The following is a 23,516-nucleotide window of genomic DNA, read 5'->3' as shown; positions in this document are numbered from 1 at the left end:
TTTTAGTTCATCATAAGGAATTTTGGTCAAAATTGGTTTTAATGCAAATGATATCTCTCTAACAATTGATATTAACTTTTCAAAAGTTTTGATTTTATAAATTTTAAAATTTTTGACCTAAAATTAAATGTTTATGCATGTGGTTTAAATGAAAATGATATCTCTCTAACAATTGATATCAAAATTTTCAAATGCATGACATTTTTGGAAAACTTTATGCATATGCACTTAATTTCAATAATTGATATTGCATAAAGTATTTTAGACTTGGATGTATTGAATTTCTTGTGCTACTAACATGTTTGTTATTCTTTGTTGAAATTCAATTTTGTTTAAGTGTCAAGATCCTAAAAGCAAAATTTTATTTGGAATGCATTTATTGAGGGGGAGCTTTGATTTTTTCAAATAATTTTTAAAATGTCAAATTTACTACTTACTCTCCAAAGTTATTTTGAACTTCAAATATTAGAGTCTTTTTGATTTAACAAAAAGGGTGAGAAGTGTTAAATAAGTGTTAAGGTGTTAAAGGAGAGAAGTGTTAAAGTAAGGGGGGTAATTTCAAACTCTATTTCAAAACCTTAAAATTACTCAAATGTTTTGTTATATCAAAAAGGGGGAGATTGTTGAAAATATTTTGATGTTTCGATATAACAAATTAAGTTAAATGAAATTAAAGATTTTACAAAAGATTTTCTAAGTATATTCGATGTAATTATTCGAATATCAAAATATTACTTCAAGTCTTTCAAAGTTCATTTTAATCCTTACTAAAGTGTAAAATTGTGTTTTATACTTAAACTATTTTTAAAACAATTTTATAAAGTATTTCGAACCGTTTCAAAGCCAAGAAAAATCAGATTGCCCAGGGGGTACAGATTCCCCCCAGGGGGTACCGATTCCCCCCAGGGGGAACAGATCTCCCCCAAGGGGTACTGATTCCCCCTGTCTAACTATCGAAATCATATTGCACTTAGGGAACCGATTCTCCATGGGGGTATCGATTCCCCCATGCTCCAAGCTGTTTTATTAATGGATTCTCATCTCCAAACGGCTCCAAAACATCCCCAACGACTATATACGACTTCAAACACATTCCAAGTTATAAATACAAGCTAAGGACACTCGAAGAAGCAAGAGAACAATTATCCAATCAATCAAACACAAGAGAAGAGTTTTTCAATCTTATTTCATCTTTCTCTTGTAAATATTTTGTTTTTGTGAGCTCAATCTTGTAAATACCTACCTTAGAGAGGTTTTCTTGTTTACATCTTTTATCATTTTTTAAAGGGGAAAAGTTCTAGCTTAGCCCGTGTAAAAGCTAAGGAAATGTTCTAGTTTAGTCCGGAAAAACTAGGGAGTTTGTAAGGTTACTTATTATCCTCAAAAGAAAGAACAAATTAGTGAATTTGTGAAAAATCCTTGGTGATGAGTTAAGGTAGTGGATGTAGACTTTGGTTGAGAAAGTCAAACCACTATAAATCGTTGTGCAATTCTCTATCTTTCAATCTCCTTACTCCCTAAACACAAAACCGTTCCGACCTCTCTTTGCAAATCGTTCCGGTTGTCGATTCGAGCTTCCGAAAATCCCAACAAATTTAAATACTTAAATAAATTAAAAACAAAATATTAAATATAATAAAATATATCATAAACAATTAAAATAGAATATAAGAGTATTTGAGAGAAGTTAAAAGGATTTGGTGTGATGAAAGTGATTAAGAATGTGAGTATTTATAGAGAGGGGGTGGGGTGTGAACGGCCGGGGTAGGTAAATAATTAAACCTAATCATCATTAAAGGTAAAGCGCGACCCATGCCCCGCGCTATACCTCACGTGGCACTATATCAACGTAAAACGCATTGTAAGGACGCATTTTACTACTAAAGGTGTTATATAAAAAATAGTCTGAATGGTGCATGACATGGAATAATATAGGACATGTGATATTTCGGAAAAAACGTTTTGGGCTTTAGCCAATTATTATTTCTTTTTCTAAAATAAAAAATATATTTTATTCATACCGTTGCATCTCAACCGTTTGATGTGCTTTGATTAAAAAAAGAACAAAAAAACTCTATAAATTGTGGAGGAAGAGGAACTCTGCCAGTTTGATTCTTCACGGTAGGGAGGATAATTAATATTAAATCAAGAAAATGGAAATGTGTGAGAGATGATAATAGGGTGTTCGATTTTCTCTTTAATTTTTCTTTGATTGCAAATTTCTTTCGCACCATCTACAATCTCCAGTCTAGTGTGTTGAATTTTACCTTTTTTTTTGCTTTTTTTAACCGGAGAATTCAACGTGTATTTTTATTTTCCGGTGACGCTTTTGTCCGATTATTGTTTCGTCGATAATAGCTCTGAAAATCACCTTTTGAATTTTGAGCTTTTTGGCTTGCAGTAGAAGTTGCAATATTTGGGGGAAAAAATTAGCTTTTCTGTTTGTTGACTTTTTGATGAACTTTGTTTGACAAATTTGAGGTAAGAGAAAGGGTCATAGAACTGTAGACCAAAAAAATTAAAACTTCATTTGATTGGATCATAAACTTGTCTGGGTTTGATTGAAACAAACCTATGCTGAAGTCAGTCTGCTTGAGTTCAGTTCACAAGCTTTTGATTCAAAAAAATGTTGGATTCAATCATTATTTTTCCAAATTATGATATATTTTTTTCAATAACTCGATTTGACCATTTCCTAATGTTGTGGTTCATTGCAAGAAAAAAGTAGATTTTTTTTTTAAATGGCAGTTTCTTTTTCTGGGTTTCCGTGGTGGTTTCGGAGCGTTGGGAATAAAGATAAACAGCTTATTTCAAATGGGTCTTCTTTGAATTCTTCATCGTCCTCTTCTGACACTGTTAAATTCCAAACAAAGATAGCCCCTTCAAAAGGAAAGTGGCCAGGTGGTGAAAAGACAAGGGTGGTTCAATCGGATGGTTTGCTTTTATCTGGATATGAATCTGATGGTCCAGAATGGTCCATTGGATGGGAAGAACCCCATGGTCCTGGTTTTCAAGTTGATGACGATGATGATGGTGGATTTGCTGTGCTGGTTCCTTGTTACAAGCCTGGTTGCAAAGAACTTGTACAAGGCCCTAGTAACCAGCTCTTGTGTGCAATCAAGAACCTCTCCAATGGTTTCTCTTCTGGTAAGAACTTATGCTTATATAAATGTACTGAATCCTTTTTCTTTTTTGAAAATATTAAGTTAAAGCACTGTATCTATATTTATCAAGTAGCTGAGATTGTTCTTCATTCCTTTAAATGCCTGATTGTAAGTTTTTGCTGTTTATGCTTGATGGAAACACCAGTTTTAGGTACTTTGAAGGTGTTGAGAACTTTAAAGTTGATACAGATTTTGCAAGGCAGTGTCATGAAATTAGTGTTATATTGTATTGCATACCTGGATGGTCATTGCACAACTTTGTTACTTGTACTGTGTGTGTGTCTCGAATACGGATACAATACGGGAGTGTTCGATTTTTCTTGCATTTGGGAGACAGTCTTAGAGTATCATATTTCATATCCATGTCTAAATATGTTTAGGAAACATGTTGGATGCAAAGTTATATCTGCAACAAAATCCCGGCAGCAGGCGGCATTATTAGGGAAAGCCTCTAATAGACATACATTTCGATGAAAACTAGAGCTTCACGTTTGCACTTGTTTAACTTAACATGGTTCTTTAGACTTGGTGAGCGTTGAGCTCAATCTCTAGTACGTAGAACTTCTATCGCTTCCCCTTTGATCTTTTCGCGGCGGATGCACTCTTTGTGTGGGCATTAGGGTCTGATTTAGGGCGAGCCTGAGTTGAAAGCATCAGATAGAAAAGAATTCGTAGGTGATTTTGATGCAACTTGTCCAAATGTATCAGAAAACTCTGCAGGATCAGTTTTCAGGGAGAACTTATCGCCCTATTTGTTGCAATCTTTTCTCGAGCGATGTTTCATGGACTCTTAGATCGAACTCAAAAGAAACTTGAGTTTCCCAATGCTTGATATATTCGTATATGGTTAAGCTTTGCATATGTATTGAAAACATTTTCAATTACAATTCGCAGTGTACTATTTTGCGTGAACTTTCTATTTCACGGACTGGAGCTTTGGACTCACCATCTTTAACTCTGTTGAACTCGAAGATGTGTGATTCAGGTGTTTCAAAGTTTTAAAAGATGTTTGTATATAGTGCATTGGACATTTTCATGTTCAAAATCGATGCTCTTTTCACAGGCTGAAGATTTCTTCATGCATACTAACATTCTCTATGCATTTTGGTTAAAAATATGCCAGAGGGAAGCGACTCCATCCAGCAGTGGTTTCCTATTATGTAGATGAAATCTCCCATAAATGTTTCAGCCGATAGAACTGTTGAAGTAATCATATTTATAGTATATGAGAATAATGTAAAAAAAGGTGTGCGATACCAGTGGTACCGGCAGCGGCAAGAGGCAATGATCTGCTTCAGCTTCCGGTGGACTTAAAGATGGACTCTGAAGAACATTAATGTACTCTGTTCTGTTAAATCATCATTTTGTGTTTAAAATGCAGTTGAAGTGATCTGTGGAAACATGAAGAAAATGGCCGATCTTGTATTTTGAATTCTGTAAATAGTTATGGAGTAAATATGCAGGAAAAGAAATGGCCCTTGTCATTCAATCGGTTATATATATATATATATATATATATATATATATATATTTCAATGGCTCAACATTATCACCAAAATAAAATATAATAATTCAACATGTTATTTATTAAATAAAATAAAATTGAAAAAAGTCGGTTAAATGAAAAAAACGAGTAAATATCTTAATTCTTAAAACCCTGATAAGAAGACAGATCGCCACGTGGAGACAGGTAACTGGCGGAAAACTTTAAAACTATTTTCTCCTGTAATTGTTTAAAAAGAATGCGACAAAGAAAGCTTCATTGTCTCAAGGATATAATTGGGGCGAGGTTTGCTCGCTTCCATGATTCCACAACAAAAGCAGATGAAACCAAAAAACCACAACAAATTTCATTGTTTTTCATATTTCACTTTCAAAACTAAGGAAATTTTTATCTTATTTCCCCCCTCCCCCTTCCCCAGTTTTTCTCTTTAATTAGCTTTCTCGTGTCTACTCTTTATTTTATTGGAAGATAAAGAGAGTTTTTTTTTTTGTTTTGCATGCTTCTTGGGGGTCTTAATTTACCTTAAAACAAACCTTTCCTCTGTTTTAGTGGTTTTGTTCTTTAAAAAAAGTAAGCAAAGATGTTGCAGAGAGCTGCTAGCAATGCCTACTCATGGTGGATGGCTAGCCATATCAGAACAAAACAATCAAAATGGATGGAGCAAAACCTTCAAGGTAATATACATATATTATGTTGAATGTATTAGAATTTCTGTGTTTTTGTGTTTTCTCTTCATGCTGAATGCATAAGAATTTCCGGGTTTTGTTGTGTTTTTTTTCTTCATTTTGAATGCGTAAGAACTTCTGGGGCTTTAGTGTTTTTTTTTTGGTTGAATATGTCCAATGCATAAGAATTCTAATTTGAATATGGATTTAAATTTGGAAAACTGGGAAAATTTGTAGATATGGAGGAAAAGGTATCTGCAGTACTTAGACTCATCGAAGAAGATGGAGACTCCTTTATCCAGAAAGCCGAAATGTATTACAGAAAGAGACCTGAGATCGTAAATTTCGTTGAGGAATTTTTCCGAGCTTACCGTGCCTTAGCTGATCGATATGATCACTTATCAACTGATCTACAGAATGCGAACAACACCATCGCTGCAATTTGTCCCGATCAAGTCAGGGGCTTGGACGACGACGACGACTTTGATTTCCCATCAAGTTTCCTGAAAAAGCCATCAGATAACATGGGCAAAGTCCCCAGTGTTCCTAAGCTACCCGTTAAAGAATTGAAATTCATTGCGAATACGAAGAAGAAAGTGCAAGAGAAGAAGGTGACCAAACAGCCTGTTTCCACCGAGAACAAGTCCGGTGCGACGATGGAGGAGGGAATCAGCGAGATCGATCGGATTCAGAAACGAATCCTGGCATTGCAGACCGTGAAGGAATTTGTTAAGAGTTCTTATGAGAGTACATTGGCTAAGTACAGGGAAGTTGAGAATGAGATCAAAGAAGAGCAACAGAGAGTTGATAGATTGCAAGATGAATTCGGTGAAGGTAAGGTGATGGAAGACGACGAAGCTCGGAATTTAATGGCAGCAACCGCTTTTAAGTCGTGCAAAGAGACATTGGAGCAGCTTATAAAGAAATACGAGAGATCGGAGGTCGAAGCCGAAGTCGAGCAAAAGAGGATCAAAGCAGCAAGGGGGAAGGTGGATGCTCTGAAAAAGGTGTTCCTTTCGAAACAATCCGCAGCGGAAGTGACCAAAATCGCAGACCAAAGGGCAAAAAGAAGGAAAGAAAATGTGGATCATATCACCGAAAAGCCGAAGGACGACAGGGAGTCCGAGGCGGAGGCCGGCAGTGGTGATGCCAAGGCAGACGTGGCGGAGAAGATTGATGTGCTGGTGAATAAGGTGACGAGCTTAGAAACTTCAAATTCGTCTCAGGAAGCTCTTATTCAGAGATTGAAATCGGAAAATGATGAACTTCAAGGCCTAATTCAAAGCTTAGAAGAAGATAAGGCAAACCTGGTAGATGGAAAGCAGGATTTTAAGATGAAGATAATCAACTTGGAGCTTAAGTGGCAAGGGATTCAGGATTTGAGCCATAGTATTGAAAACCAAAAGAAAAATCTACAACCTCGTTTCAACGATGCACAGTCTAATCTTGATGAACTTTCCCAGAATGTGCAGCCGATCGAGAATCTCGAAGCCCTGAAAAGCTCGTCCGCAGTACCGAAGAATGAAACAAAAGAGAAGCCGAAGAAGGCGAAAGCAGGGAAAGAGTTCTTGAAGCCGAAAGCAAAATCCGAAGAACGTGTTGCAACCAACAATGCCGATGCGTCGAAAGAACTAAATTCCTTCCCAATATCTGCCAATGTTAATGCTGATGCATCGAAAGGATTAAATTCTGCGGCAAAATCAGCAGTTGGTGGTGCCAATGCATCGAAAGAGCTACATTCCATCCCAAGATCCGCAAACGAAGGTGCTAACAATGCATCGAAAGAACTACATTCCGTTCCGAAATCCGAAAATGAAGGAGACGAAAGTTCTAAGGTTTCAGAAAAATCTGATTATCTGAAAGCAATGGCTAAAGTTGTCGGACAAGCTTCATCACCGATAGCCGACACAGTGTCCAAATCTGATTTGAAAGAACATGAATTAGCTGCATTGTCTCAGACCTTGGAGGAAACCAAGAAGAAGCTCATGGAAGTCGAAACAAATCATCAGAACGAACTCTTTGAGATAACGTTGCAGTTAAAAGAGTTGAAGAACCTTATCGCCAAGAAAGACGAAGAGATTCGATCTTTACGTCTGAAACTAATCCGAGGCCAGACCGCTATCGGTAAGCCAAAGGACGAAGGAACTGATGAATCCCAAGAATATTCCGAGAAAATACCAGAGCCTAAAACAAAAACAACAGAACCACCTCAACCGGTCAAGAAAAAAGAGGAAGAAGACGAAGATTCGATCAAGATCCCAAAGCCGGTTTACGACGCTGAACCTACATCCACCATCGAAGAACAGTTCCGAACAGACATCGACGAACTGCTAGAAGAGAACTTGGATTTCTGGTTCAGGTTCAGCTCAACAATTTGCGAAGTACAAAAGTACCAAACCGGAGTTAAAGATTTAGAAGAAGAGGTAGTGAAACTAGAGGAAAGGCAAAAGAACGAAGGAAGTAGCACATCCAAATACTCTGCAAATTCAGACGTCCGACCATTATATAAACACCTGAGAGAAATGCAGACCGAACTGAATCTGTGGATCGAAAAGGGAATGTCATTGAAAGAAGAACTGAAGAACAGATCGGCGTCTTTATTTGAAATTCAAGAGGAGATCACCAAAGCACTGAAAGCGAGTGCCGAAGACGAGGAGTTCACGTTCACGAGTTTTCAAGCAGCGAAATTCCAAGGCGAAATATTGAACATGAAGCAAGAGAACAAGAGGGTTGGCGACAAACTACAAGCTGGTTTGGAACTGGCGACATCATTGCAACGTGATGCGGAGAGGGCACTGGCGAAGTTGAGTGACGACTGGGGACAATCGGGTTCGAAGAGCCGCCACGGCAGCGGGTCAGCGGAAGTTCGATCGAACGTGCCGTTGAGGTCGTTTATCTTTGGTGCGAAACAAAAGAAACAGAAGGCTTCCATATTTTCAGTGGTTCAACCTGCACTGCAAAAGAAGCAGAATAAATCAGGACATAGCAGTAGTAGATGATAAATGGTTCGACGCTGAATGTTTTGCTTATACTAATAAGTCTTAGACTAATAAATATGATATGAGAATAGATATGAACACAATACACATACAAAAGTGATCCAAGAACTGTTGCTCCTCGTCTTTGGTTTTTCTTTGATAGAAGCCCAAGGTAGAGTTGCATTGGAAAATTTGTACCATTAGAAGAGATTGTCTATCCGGTTTCCGTAGATATGGCGATTTTTTTTTTGTATTTCAAATTATTTTAGTCCATTTGTAGTACTATTTGACAATAATTTTTTTTCAATTTTTATTATAATATTTGTTTGTTTTTTAGAATTTTTTTATATTATTTTATTAATTGTTGAACAATTAGATAATACAAAAATAATAAATAGAAGTATCACCACCAATCATCGACATTGAACGATCTCACCTCTAACATTTATAGTGCTCGAACCCAGAATCTCCAGAAATAATAACAATTCATTTACTTTATTCGTGTTCATACAGACTTTCAGATCTGAAGAGCTATGAAGGCAACGGTTAAATAGAAGTTCATTCCATTGTGTCGTTGAGGTCATTTGTCTTTGATGTGAAACAAAGGTTTTTTTTTTAATCCAAATATCACCCAATAAATTATAATATACCAAAGCAGCACCCTTAATTGAATATATACCAAAATAGCACCACCCCTTTTGAGTATGAGGTAAAGGCACGTTTAGGTAAACGTACCTTGTAAACGTGGCAAGGAGACGTATTCTGAGGGGAGCACGTTGCATTAAGGTGGCACCGTGGCAAGACAATTGGGAAGCGCGTCTGTGGGACGAGCCTTCCCTGAATTTCCAAGCACCTTATGTTGATTTGACAGTAAATCTGTAAAATATATTTAAAAAATACACTTTAAATAAAAAAAAATTAAAAAAAATATAGGGACCAATAATGTAATTTGATACATATTAGATCTGTGAGTTAAAAAACATAATGATGTTAGTTTATATTGACATATTTGAGTGTTTATGCTATATTTATTAAAAATGTATGATAAAAGCTAAAAGAAGTTGTTATATCTTTTTCTCATGTAATCTATAATTTTTTATTTTTACTTAATCCATTAAATTTTATTATTAAAATAGATATGAATTGAAATTAAATATTTATATTTTTTTAAAATTTTTTGAATAAATATTTAATTTCAATTCATATATATTTTAATAATAAAATTTAATGGATTAAGTAAAAATAAAAAATTAAAGATTATATGAAAAACAGAAAACTCCTTTTAGCTTTTATTCTACATTGTTAACAAATATAGTATAGACACTCTACTATGTCTATATAAAATAACACCAGACTTTTTAATTCATGAAACTACTATGTATCAAATTACATTGTTGGTCTCTATAATTTTATTTTTTTGAATCTTTTTTAAAGTGTATTTTTAAAAAAATATGCTTTACATGTGTGTTGTTAAGGGTGCTTTACATGTTTTTAAAATTACTCCTTTCTCTACATGCGCCTTCTTACCTCGTATTTTGAAGTGGTGTTATTTTGGTATATATTCAATTAAAGGTGTTACTTTGATATATTATAATTTATTGAGTGATAATTGGATTCAAAAACCCGAAACAAAAGACTTCCATTTTTCTGTGGTGAAAAGTAGAATAAACCATAGCCTCTGAATGTTTTGCTTACATTAATAACATAACACTTCTTATTCGATGTAGTAAAAAGCTAAATTCAGAACACGAGGAATCTCCTCACATTAATCGTCACAGAACACTGTTAATCAATGTTTGTAGGTGATAGAGGATTAAACTTTAATCAGGAATTTAAATGACGATTGGATAGCGGAATAATTATCGCTATATAACAGTGACGACGGTATTTGAAATCACTATTACAGAAAATTACGATATGATACAAAATTACAGTAATAACGGTAGATCCCAGGGACGAGCCTTATCATCAGAATGATGCTTAAGAAATCATTTATTCCCAACAAAGCACCTCTGTATCTGAGCTCTGAGATTGGCTGCGATCGTTTACTCCATTTTTACTGTAATTTTCTCTACTTAATCACAATTTTGAAATTTATAAATTACGCTGAAGAATGTGATTTATTCAATGTAGTGAATGGTATACTTTAAAGTACCAAACCAATGAAAACTTGAGATCGTAAAATGCTTCCAAGTTGAAACCCATTCAACAAATGTGAATCCAAGTGTTTAAATTGGAACCAAAATATGAACAGAGAGGTTAAAAAAACATTCAATTGAAGGCGTCGGTTGTTATTATGATAACACAGTGTCACAGAATGCACGTGCGTCGTGGACAAATATTTTTGTATTAAAATGATCCCATCACTTGCTTTTCAGTCAATGGTCAAAAGTAGCGATTGCGCCAGTCTTTGACCTTAAAAACACAAATTAATTAATAAAGACGAGATTAATCAAATAACAATCATATAATATAATATAATTCTTAAAAACTGTCATTCTTGTTTATACACACATATTTCTCCCAAATCATGTTAATATATTAATGCATCTAAAGAAACAATACATGGCATGATTAATAATATATATAAATAAACTTGTGTATACCTGTCATTACAGCAAAAATATAGAACATGCACGTGTGTCTAATAATAATATAATCATGAACAGACATGATTTTATTTTACGAGGTGATTTTGTAAACTTTTAATGATAAAAATGAATTATTAATAAAAATATAAAAAAATAATTTTTTTAGAGAGAACCATAAACCTCAACTCTTCTTAGTCTATACATATTCGTGAAATCATATAAATCTTTAATTTTCAGGAAATTTAATGATTGTGCGTTTGCGAGAGAAATTTGGAGTAATGTTATCCGGTTGTGTTATGTTCACCGGGTGGTGGGGAGTAGTTATAGTAAAATTAAAGTTGCATCATTTGATATGTATGGGGTACGAAGTGCTGAATGTGACGTAATATGCAGTTAAAGGGTGCATGAACCAAAGTCAGCAAAAGACGCAGCTTATTGCAGGAAAGATAAGATTTTGATCCCAACAACTTACGACCAGTTGCATGCCATGTTCCCACTGTATCCATCCATTTAACGGTTCGAACTATAAATAGAATTAATCATAAATATAATAAATTTATAACATAAAATAATTTAAATATGGTTAAATTAATTTATAAATCTAATAGTTTTGGTCAATTTGCCCTTAAAATTTTAGAGTAAAATTTATTATTATTTCTTAATCTCATCTAATCTTACAGATTTATTTTCCTTATTTGTCAAAGTAATCCCTTGATCAGTGAAGATTTATCTTGTCCATTCTATATATCTCTCCGGTTGTCACCCAAAAGGATATAGATTTTTTTAATAGCTTTGTGTTGGGGTTCAAGTTGCTCCAAGGTAGGGTAAATAGGCGCAAGGGACTTAGCGTCGCAAGGACATGAGGGCGTGAATTAGATCTGGTCAGAAAGATTCGACGTGTTCAAAATAAAAGGCTGCAGTCTGGAGTGATGGTAAAACATAGACGGTCTAGTTAAGACGACTGTCGGTTTCTAATTTGGGGTTGAAGTCGAAAAGGTTAGGGAGGAAGAAGCTCATTGAAATGATGGAGGTTTCCTATGACATGAGCCGAACGACAAAGGAGCAGAAGCTATGCTCAGGTCGCGATTTACGAAGGGAAATGAAATCAATAGCATGAAGATGACGACGAGGATTATCGAAAGAGATGAAACTGAAACAAATTAGACATTTGTATATTAAATCTCTAAACTTGACAGTTTTAAAAGTAGGGATATATACTCAAAAAGCATTAATAAATTATTTTAAATTATTAATGAACTATTAATAAATTATTAAATTTAAATATTATAGATTTATTGAATTATTCTGAAATATGACAAATTCGATAAAATATATAAGTTTTAAGGATTAAAATTATTAATATATCATGCCCGTTAAATCAATGGTCAAATCTAACAACGAATTACTAAATAAAAATGCAACGTAATATTAATCATAATTTAAAAAAATAGTTTAATAACTAAAATAATAATTTAGAAATAGACGAGTGATCAAATATTTAGTTTACACTTATTATTTAAAAGAAAAAATAATCTCAGTGACCGAAATTTCCTTATAATATACGATTTTGACCAAAAAAAATTTTATTTGCCAAAATGACCAACAAAATCGCAATGCGATCTCTAAATCGCAACGCGATCTCCAGTATCGCAAATCAGTTTCCAGATTCGCAACGCGATTTTGACTATCGCAACGCGATTCTGACTATTGCAACGCTATAATACATAATCGCAACGCGATAATACATAATCGCAACGCTATTCTGACTATCGCAACACTGAATTTCAAATTCGCAACAGGTTTTAGTTTCGCAACACAAATATTTTGGGTATATAACTACGCAGCAGAAGCAACTCATAACCTAAATCCCTAAATCGCAACTAATTCCATCTCCATCTATCACTCTCTCCGGTGACATCCGTTCCTATATCCAACGACATCCTTCCCCATCCGGCAACAGGTTTTAGTTTCGCAGCTCGTTTGTTTAGTAAATTAATTTACAATAATGAAATCATCTAATGTTGATCATGTTTGGATAGATTTGTGTTTTGGAGGGTCATGGGAGAATGTTCATGGTGTTTTACAATATATGCCTTTACCCATGAATCTTCAACTAAAACTATCATTAAAAAAATTAACTTATGAAACTCTAATGTTATGTGTTGCAATTAAATTGAATTTAGAGCCCTTAAGTGGATTTAGGCTATCTTATCAGAGAAAATGTAAAGTTTATTTGTTAACCGACAATGAAGATGTTGAATGATTCATTGCTTACATTAGTGTTTCGCAAGATGATGTTACATTGTATGTTGTTGAACCTAGAAGTAGTGAAGTTGGGTCAGTAGCGGGTAGTAATCAACTAAGTTTTTCAACCCAGTTTATGGTGCTCAAAATTTAATGGTTCCACCACAATTTCATCACCAAGTAAATTTTGTTTCACCACATTTCCAATACCAAACACAATCTCAAAACCCACAACCTTTCCCTAATCCAAATCCCAATCAACTTTCAGCACCAAATTCTGGTTTTCGTATTAACCAGTTAGACGATGATGGCCAACAGAAAAAATTGTGAGTACTAGTCAGTATTCGAAATTTGATATTGGTCAATACCCGGACTTTGATCTTGGTCAATACTCGGATTTTGATGATGTTTCAGAAGAAGAAACAGACCCTGCGTGTAATGATTTTGATATTGGTCAATACCCAAATTTTGATGATAAAACAGCCGATGCCGAGGAAGATGTTGTTGATGATAATGAGGAGGAAGTTACGACTGTGAATGAACATGTTGAACATCCATTCTGTAATTCATATAACCCTGAAGAAGAAGAAATTCCCGAAGAAAAGTCCCCGAAGAAAATGTCACGGGAGTATAACTGGAATATACCAGAATTACTTCAGATACCGGAAGAAGAGTTGGTAAAAATAGCAGTTGATTGTTACACAAAAATTATTCGTATCAAGAAAGATGATTGTTTTGATACAAAGGAAGACTTGAAGATAGCTTTGTATACGAAATGTGTGGAAGATGGCTATCAACTAAAAGTTAACAAATCAAACAAAGATCGTTTTGAAACAAGGTGTATGATTGACAAAAACTGTACGTGGCGTATGATTACAAAGAGGATAAAAGATTGCGAAATGTTTCAAGTTAGGACTTTTATTGATAAACATACATGTTCAAGAACCCAAGTTTTTCCTCACCATAGACAGACAAACAAAAAGGTGTTGGGTGGTTTTCTGGCTGAGTTAATGTTTTTGAATGGCAGAGTATATCGGGGACATGAAATTATGACTGACATGAATGCTCGGTTCAAGATTAGTATCTCATATTCTCAAGCTTGGAGAGCCAAATGTTATGCCTTGGAATTGTTGAGGGGGTCGCCAGAAGCATCGTTTGCCCAATTACCAGCTTATTGTCACAATTTAAAGCTGAAAAATCCTGGGTCGGTAACTCATATCAAAACAGATAGAGATGGACGCTTTGAGTTGCTGTTTATCGCCATTGGTGATGCGGTTAGTAAATCAATATAATTTTGTTGACTCATTTTTGTTAGTTACATGCATTTCACATTTAAATGATTATATTTCTTGTCTATATGATTTTGTAGATTCGTTCGTTTATTACTTGCATGCGCCCAGTTATTATAGTTGACTGATCACATTTAAAAGGTCGATACCTTGGAGTAAACTTATTAGTAGTAGCCATGGATGCTAACAATGGGATACTGCCAATAGCTTACGGGGTTGGCAAATCTGAAACCTCTTATTCATGGACATTGTTTATGGGGCATCTTAGGGATTGCATAGGTCCTATTAGCAATCTGACAATCATATCCGATAGGGCAAACTCAATTGACAACGCTGTTAGAAGGTGTTTCCCAGATGCTTTTCATGGACTTTGTGGTGTTCATTTGTATAGAAATCTAAAATCAAGGTCTGCTAGTATAAAAAATCACAAATGGACATACTGGAAGGTTGAAAAAGCTTATCGGGAAGTAGATTTTAATAAGCATATAAATTGTTTAAGACGTGTTTTGCCTCAGTGTGCTCAAACACTAGAAGATGTCGGGTTTGAAAGATGGTCAAAAGTACATCAACTTGGAGCAAGATATGGTTTCATGACGTCTAATAGTGCAGAATCAATCAACGCTCTAAGTCGTCATTCCCGGAAATTACCATTACTATGTTAATGGAGTTTTTTCGAGCCTCTATTCAACAGTGGTACTACAAGAAAAGAAACCATGCAGATATTATTTCTTTAAATTCGTAACTTATCATATATTTTACTAAGTATTATTTATTTAAATTTACAGGAACATTGGAACATCGTGTTACACCATGGACTGAAAAAAAGATAATGAAACGTGTTGTGAAGTCAACGTCATGGAGAGTTGAACCATGTTCAAACACTTTGTTTGAAGTACTGAATAATAACTTAAATGGGCTTGTCGATCTAAATGCAAAGACGTGTAGTTGTATGAAATGGCAAACATCTGGTTATCCGTGTGGCCATGTTATAAAAGTTGCTCTTCATCTAAACCAAGATGATTTAAGCGCATACGATATGGATTGCTACACTACAGAAGTATATCTACAGACTTATGTCGAGATTATCTACCCTATTCCACATCATTCTGAGTGGGACATACCAGATGACTTACAAACAGTTTTGCCACCAGCGATGGACAGAAGGCTACCTGCCCGACCAAAAAGTCATGATCGTATATCGTCTAAGGGTGAAGAGAAGAAGAGATCGACATGTAGTCGGTGCAAAGAAAATGGTCATACAAGGTTGACATGTGGATCACCAGTGCCATCACAATCATCTTTTCCTCTACCAAAATATGGATCCTCGTCAAAATCCAAAGCTCATATGGTGTCAAGAAAAAGGCAATCAAAATCGCAATCAAAATCAAAATCCCAATCACAACCGGCTTCACCTTTTGGGACTATTAACTTAGGTGATTTTTAAATGCAAACGTTGTATTATGTATATTTTATGTGTAAACTTTTAACATTTTCAGTTAGGCATGTATTAGTAACTTGAGTTTGAACATTGCTATGATCTGTTCAGTTGTTATCACTTATTACACATTCATTTGAATATCGCAATGCGAATTTGATTATTATGTGTATTTTATGTGTAAACTTTTAACATTTTCAGTTAGGCATGTATTAGTAACTTGAGTTTGAACATTGCTATGATCTGTTCAGTTGTTATCACTTATTACACATTTATTTGAATATTGCAACGCGAATTTGACTATCGCAACGCAAATTTGATTATCGCAACTCAAAAACCGCAACGCGAATTTGACTATCGCAACTCAAAAATCGCAACGCGAATTTGACTATCGCAACGTGAATTTGATTATCGCAACGGGTATTTGACTATCGCAACGAGAAAATCGCAAAGCGTATTAGACTATCGCAACGCGAATTGACTTTCGCGTTGCGATTTTGGCTTTCACATTGCGATTTTGAGTTTAGCGTTGCGAAAGTGTACCTTCAACAGGTCTTTTGCCTTCAATATGATGCAGATTGAAATCAACAAATCAACTTTTACATTTCAATCAATTAAACAAGCACAAATAAGAATTATTTACACATCAATATTAAACAAATCAACTTTTACAAATCAAATTTTACAAATCAATTAAACAAGCAAAAAATGCTAATAATTCTTATTTTCCTCATCAATTAAACAAATCAGACTTTTAAGAATCAATTAAACAATCAAAAATGGTGTACCCCAGACAGTTGTTTATGCACCCATACATCAATTTCATGCAGCTCACTTCAGGATTAACCTGCAGAAACCAAACATTTGCTCAAATAACATTTTCTACACATCTAAAACCAACAAACAACAAATTATTATTGAATTCTAGGTACTTAACAACACTTGCATTTGACTTACAAATTGTTTATGGACACTTTCATAACGCGGATGCAGGTAGGCAGCGTCTAGCGTATATCGCTCTAGCCATAAAATGCCGAAACCACAAGCCTACTGCACCTCTATCTCTATCGGTGGGAGGTAGAAACTGTGTACTTCCTGTCGTCAAACGCTCCAAGCACATGCATACGATAGGACCACAATCCCCTCTGGCTTCCGGCATTTGTTGTGGCGTGGTCTCATCTCTGATAACTGTAACATTGAACTTCTTTGGCTTCTTGTTTCCAGAATAAGTCCAATAATTAATCGCATCCAAGAATTTAGCCAAATGAGAGATCCATCCCTTAATAATATCTCTCAAATAAGACAATGATATGTAATTTATCATGCTGTCATATACTATTGTCTTCAGGGATGGGAGCTGAAGCTCGAATAGAAGCCAATGAGTATGCTCCAAAACAGGGATAAACATCTGCAATCATAAGTAATAATTCAAATTGCGCACGTATTTATGAACACCTTTAAAATATTTTAAAAAAAATAAATACTAACCTTATCGACCTCCCACCATGCAGGATAAAGTTTAGCTTGTCCATTAGCTAACACATATGATTCATGTCGTTGATTCTTCAAGTGAACTACGTGAAAAGACGTCGGCATAATTGTATATCGCGTATTTTTTTATTTTTCTTCAATTTCCTTACTATTAGAAGACGTGACACCCATGCATCAATATGTTATTTTACAAAAAAAGACATATATTAGTGAATTACATATATTTTAAAAAAAATAATCAAAATGAAATATAAGAAGAAAAATAAGACTTACCCTCCATCGAAATAGCCTTTGTCTTCAACCCCTAATAACACACCCTACCAAGACCGATCAATCAACAAATGCATATCATCGTTGAGTTTGTATATGTTAGCGTAACACCCTTGGATCCGCTCATGTAGATAAAAATCAACTGCGGTCTTAGCCTAAAGGGTATTATCCAGAATTGTTTCCGGTAGTTGTTTCCTCTCCACTTCATCTGCCAGAATGGTACTGGCCGGTAACTCATACGAAAGCCAACAGTCATCCATCATGTCCGACACATGAGGGGGTTTCTCAATAATTCGACATATTACGCCGTATGAATCGGGCTCTTGAATGGTAGGAGGGATCTCTTCAACGATGACAGGGGCCTCTTGAACTGTGGGAGGGGACTCTTGAGGGATGATAGGGGCCTCTTGAACGATAGGAGAGGCCTCTTGAACGATGACAGGTAAGTCGGGCTTCTTCTTACGGAGTCTTCGCACTATTGGGGTGAACGGAGACGTAATGACACGTGCACGCCGTCTGATGCGTGAACCCAGTCGTGCAAGAAAAACCCGACGTAAAGCATCCACCTTATCGGGCCGCTAAAAATAATTATTAATACATAAATCAATAAATAAACAGACATGATATTAAACAGTGAAAACAAAGACAAATATGTTTCAAACTTGCACGGTATTTACCCAAGTCATTATTCTATCATATTTCACAAAATACATCAGATAACATTCCGGAAGTAAGCACTTATAAACATTTAAAAGGATAGCATATAGGTTTAGTGCATGTTCAAGGACAACATAAAGAGTAGTAGTTTATTCTTGAAACTTAAATTTGCAACACTGTGAAGTTAGTATTTGTCTTTGTCTTTTGGTTGAAGTAATCCAATCCATTCAAGTTTCAATTTGCAGAAGAAGAATAGTTTCTAAAACTTAAAATCGCAACACGAAACTTAAATCGCAACACGAAAATGACTATCGCAACGCGAATTTGACTATCGCAACGGGATAATCGCAATGCGAAATAAAAATCGCAACGAGAAAAACGCAACGCGAAACCAAATTCGCAACGTGAAACTAAATTCGCGTTGCGATAGTCATTTTCGCATTGCGATTTTCACATTGCGATTTTTATTTCGCATTGCGATTATCCCGTTGCGATAGTCAAATTCGCGTTGCGATAGTCATTTTCGCGTTGCGATTTAAGTTTCGTGTTGCGACTATTCTTCTTCTGCAAATTGAAACTTAAATGGATTGCATTACTTCAACCAAAAGACAAAACAAAGACAAATACTAACTTCACAGGGTTATTTTAGAACTGTTTAGCAGTATTGGCAGCAACCGAATGAATTTACTAAGCAATCTAAGTGAAATGGTTAATCTAAGTGAAATTACGAGTAAATCAAGTTAAATATGAAAAATCTTAAACTTACCTCGTTGCGTAGAGTATGAACCTCATTCTGCAACGATACTACCATCTCACATAGAGCCGCTACCTCACCACGTAAAGTAGATACCTCGTCACGCCAAGCACCATTGTCATCGCGTAAAGTATCGACCTCCTCATGCAAGGGATTGACCTCATCACGTAACTCCCCTAACTCATCCCGTGGAGGTGGAGAACAGGGAGATAAATGTCGTGGCATCTTTGCCGGTCGCCTATCATGAGGTGATGGTGGAGAAGAGGCTCGATGATGTGACAAAGTAGGTGATGGCTCTCGTTGTAGAGGTATATAGTGTGGTCGATCAGGTGATGGCTCTGGGTGAGGTGATGACTCTCGAAGTGGAGGCTGCTCATCATCCGTGCCATCAAAAAAATGCTTACTAGCTTGCCACCAATCAGTGGCAAGCTCAGCCTCCATGGGTGTCAGCCTCTGTAATGGAGTGTTGGCCTCCTAACAATATAAAAGCTCAAACAAAGTTAAACGTGTATTAGTAATAACTTGTTTATATATATGGTAGTATTTGTGTTAACTTACATCATTTATTGTCGTATACCGTAGTAACTCTTCCCAAATCAACAGCCGTCGTTTCCTCTTTCAGGAAATAGCTCTAGGAATATCATTTCAAGTTTTTAATGCATATGTCTGCATGTCGGGAAAAGCCTCAAATATCCAAATCTACAAAAACAATATAATACACACACATTAGTAATTGTTAAATAATTAATTATAATTTTGGAAACATTATATAGAAATTCTTACCTTAAAGGCCCAAATAAAGCCTGACAAAGTGTATTTGGAACCATCGCCACGTAAACTTTTGCAGTCATCAAAGGCAGACGATAACTTATTCTAGGTAGCTTTCCATAGATACGAACCCCACGGAAACAGGTTCCATGCATTTAGGTCCTCTACCAATAATATTAGGTCCTTAGGAATAGGTTGTTTGGCCTCTCTGCCTAAAAAGCCGGCATGCAAAAGTACTAAAAGGCATACTCAGACAACATCGACGTCATCCATCCGAGTAAAACCATATTTCTTATTCAATAATCTCGTCAAGTCATCGACGTATAAATTCGGCTTCTCCATTGACAGCTCAGGAAAAATCCGGGATAACCATGATGGGCGGGTAATATGACTAGTGTATCGACCTACATCATCGTGTCCGAAGCGTAGACCAGTAATTAAGCAAAACTCCTCCCGCCCAAAACACGTATACGCCGGTGGAAAATGAAACAATATCTCTTCATTACCACGTTTTATACTCTCGGGTAGATCGCTAGTCATGGTCTGAAGCCACAAATGGGTCAACATAGCATCTCCACCCGAATGTTGTACTTTCAGCCATGGCCCGAAGTAAGTATCCTCAAACAATGTTCTTTGTACATGTGAAAGCTTCGACACAATTGTAGTGACTAGGCTTATTTTATTCCTTAAGGTCAATTGAGCCGAAAAAAAGTTCTACAAAAATAATAAACATACCAAGTTAGATTAAAAACTACACTGTGAAGAAATACCAAAAACAATAAAGAGTAGTAGTAGTAGTTTATTCTTCAAACTTAAATTTGCAACACTGTGAATTTCGTATTTGTCTTTGTTTTTTTGTTGAAGTAATGCAATTCATTCAAGTTTCAATTTGCAGAAGAATAATAGTTTTTGAAACTTAAAATCGCAACACGAAAATGACTATCGCAACGCGAATTTGACTATTGCAACGAGATAATCGCAACGCGGAATGAAAATCGCAACACGAAAATGACTATCGCAACGCAAATTTGACTATCGTTGCGATTTTCATTTAGCGTTGCGATCCTCGGTTTCAAATAGTCATTGTCTAAAATTGAAACTTGAATGAATTGCATTACTTCAACCAAAAGACAAAACAAAGACAAATACTAACTTTGCAGGGTTAAAGACTAAACAGTTTAGCAGTATTGGCATCAATCGAATGAATTTAATAAGCAATCTAAGTGAAATGGTTAATCTATTATTGAAATTACCAGTAAACTTATCATCAATTTCAATATGAAAAACCTAATAATAATACAAAAATTTCAAAATAAAAATAATTAAAAAAACTAACCATCGGTGGTTGATTTGGTTGATTTTCCATTTCTGATCGTAAATGATTGTGAGGTTGTCTCTGAGAAATGGAGATAGACGGATTTCGACAGAGATGGGGACGGATGTCCCCGTAGAGAGTGAGAATGGAGATGGGACTGAGTTGTGATTTAGGGTTTTAGGTTAAGAGTTGCGATTACGGGATGTATTAATATTCGTGTTTGGAATTTGAAAATAAAATACGCGTTGCGATACTAATGGCGCTTTGAAAATTACATTGCGATTTTATATTATCGCGTTGCGATAGTCAGAATCGCGTTGCGATTTACATATTCGCATTGCGATATACGTATTCGCATTGCGATAGTCAAAATCGCGTTGCGAATCTGGAAACTAATTTGCGATACTGGAGATCGCGTTGCGATTTAGAGATAGCATTGCGATTTTGTTGGTCATTTTGGCAAATCAAAAAAAAATTGGTCAAAATCGTATATTATAAGGAATTTTCGGTCACTGATGTTATTTTCTCTATTTAAAATGTGAGTATATCGATTATTAAATTAAAGTCTTTATTTTACAAAACTCTATTTATTTTTCCAATTAACTTTGCACTATTTAACGAATGAGATTTAATTTTACAGGTTGGAAAGCTACATGCATGAAGGACAAATGTGTAGAACCCAGAAGAAAACATTTATAAAGCTCAATATTCAATTAATGATCTTTTCACTTATTACTAATAATCTAATAATCCAAAAATATTCTAATACAACAAATATATATATATATATATATAAACTAACAAATCATTTTCGTATATTAAGTATAATACAATTCTAATAATGCAAAAGTCAAAATATTCATAATATTTTTTTTCAAAAATAATAATCATAAGAATTAAAATTACATGTGCGAATCAAACACCTCAATGTAAAAGATAACAATCATTATTTTAATAATATTTTAATAATAAATATTTAAATATTTTATAAAAAAATTTGAATCTAAAATCTCAAAAAATATCAACTATTTTTTTAACCATTCAAATCGTTTAATTTAATATATCAAATAAAACTATAAATTTATATTATATTTGTGTTTTATTTGCACTATTTTTCAATATATTATTGCCTCTCTCTCTTTCTCTGTCCGGTTTTAGATTAAACCGCTGGATAGCTTTTCCCCTCTGTTTTGAAAATCGGATCGGATCGGTCGGTTCAACAGGTTCAATCAGGAACCGTTGTTTAGTCCGGTTCAATCTAAACCGATTAAACCGCTATTATTGAACCGGCCAGAATCGCTGAACCCTTCGAACCGGACCGGCTGAAAACCAGAAAAAACCGGGATTTTTGTTTTTTTAAAAAAAAAATTAGACCAAACAACGGCGTTTGTTAAACGAGCCAAGTCGAACTCGAGTATTGCTGAGCTCAACTCGAACTTGAAAATTTTAAAAGTAAGTTCAACTCAACTTAAACTCACAAGCTAAAAATTATCAAGTTCAACTCAAACTCGAAATATAATATTGAAACTTGAACTCAAAAAGGCTTGAACTAAAAAAAAAAATTAGAAGCTCGATTGAAGCCTAAAATTCGAGCTTGATTGAAGTGAAAGAATAGTTCACTCAATGCTCACCAAAAGACTCCATGATTTTAAATGCCAAATTACCTTTATTATTTATAGAAGTTAGTTGTGATGCGCTTCTATGTTTCTTAGCAATATGAGATTGTTTTGTTCTCATATTTTTACTCTTTAGACTTTTGGGATGATCTTCTATGTTTCTTAACCATGTGAGATTGTTTTTTTTTAAAAATTAAACCAAACAATATCATTTTGTTGTGATTTTTTTAACCCCAAATTTATTTTTTAATTATAGTTATATAATTATAGTTATTATTTAATATATTTTACCTTAAATATTATATTGTAGTTAATTTGAATCATTTTGTTTCACTTAATTTTATGGTTTTTAACTTATATATGTTATGACTTGCTTTGAATATGACTTGTTATATAAAAAATTATTTTTTATTAAATATTTTTTGTATTTTTATTTAATTTTTTAAATAATTATGACGCCGTCCGATTCTTCCGACCGATCAGAACGATTCAATCGGTTGAATCAGTGAACCGATAGCATGACCGGTTCGCTAACCGATCCGATTCTGAAAACCATGTTTTTCCCTGTGTCTTCCTTTAAAATCCCAGCGCCAACTTTCTTTTACCTTTCTCTCTTACCAAACAGTTCTTTTTAACATTTATTATCCTTCTTTAAGAAGACATTGGATTCTTCAAAGAAATCCCAGAGCATGCATTTAAAAGATTTTCCATTTTTCATTTTTACTAAGCTTCGTGATTGTCGTGGCTGTTTTTCTGAATGGGTGCACTTCCACTT

At 34.8% G+C, this 23,516-nt stretch overlaps 2 protein-coding genes across 3 annotated transcripts; both read left to right on the top strand.

The window, feature by feature from the left end:
* The first annotated feature begins 2,651 nt into the window (after positions 1 to 2,651).
* Positions 2,652 to 4,395, top strand: LOC120159678. Of its 2 annotated transcripts, none has more exons than XM_039170245.1 (2): positions 2,652 to 3,147; positions 4,228 to 4,325. In XM_039170245.1, the coding sequence occupies exons 1-2, from the start codon at positions 2,742 to 2,744 to the stop codon at positions 4,230 to 4,232; spliced, it is 411 nt and encodes a 136-aa protein (XP_039026176.1). In that variant the 5' UTR covers positions 2,652 to 2,741; the 3' UTR covers positions 4,233 to 4,325. The 2 variants fall into 2 exon arrangements, with proteins under 2 accessions (XP_039026176.1, XP_039026175.1); XM_039170244.1 differs by having other exon boundaries at positions 2,654 to 3,147; positions 4,288 to 4,395.
* An 837-nt stretch (positions 4,396 to 5,232) lies between these two features.
* LOC120159755 (protein NETWORKED 2D-like) lies at positions 5,233 to 8,370 on the top strand. Its single transcript, XM_039170317.1, has 2 exons — positions 5,233 to 5,342; positions 5,571 to 8,370. Exons 1-2 carry the CDS (start codon positions 5,249 to 5,251, stop codon positions 8,330 to 8,332), a joined length of 2,856 nt encoding a protein of 951 aa, XP_039026248.1. The 5' UTR covers positions 5,233 to 5,248; the 3' UTR covers positions 8,333 to 8,370.
* The last annotated feature ends 15,146 nt before the right edge of the window (positions 8,371 to 23,516 follow it).

This window comes from Hibiscus syriacus, unplaced genomic scaffold (genome assembly GCF_006381635.1).
Source record: "Hibiscus syriacus cultivar Baekdansim isolate YM2019G1 unplaced genomic scaffold, ASM638163v2 tig00111372_pilon, whole genome shotgun sequence".
NCBI lineage: Eukaryota > Viridiplantae > Streptophyta > Magnoliopsida > Malvales > Malvaceae > Hibiscus > Hibiscus syriacus.
Note: the sequence above shows the minus strand (reverse complement) of the source record. Positions and strands in the feature narration are given on the sequence as shown.

What these genes read in the sequence shown, in the direction of transcription:
- LOC120159678 (XM_039170244.1), top strand. Translation starts at nt 2,742, where the DNA reads ATGGCAGTTTCTTTTTCTGGGTTTCCGTGGTGGTTTCGGAGCGTTGGG. An exon ending in CTCCAATGGTTTCTCTTCTG is followed by an intron (nt 3,148 to 4,287) that starts GTAAGAACTTAT and finishes AAAATATGCCAG; the next exon opens with AGGGAAGCGACTCCATCCAG.
- LOC120159755 (XM_039170317.1), top strand. Translation starts at nt 5,249, where the DNA reads ATGTTGCAGAGAGCTGCTAGCAATGCCTACTCATGGTGGATGGCTAGC. An exon ending in GATGGAGCAAAACCTTCAAG is followed by an intron (nt 5,343 to 5,570) that starts GTAATATACATA and finishes GAAAATTTGTAG; the next exon opens with ATATGGAGGAAAAGGTATCT.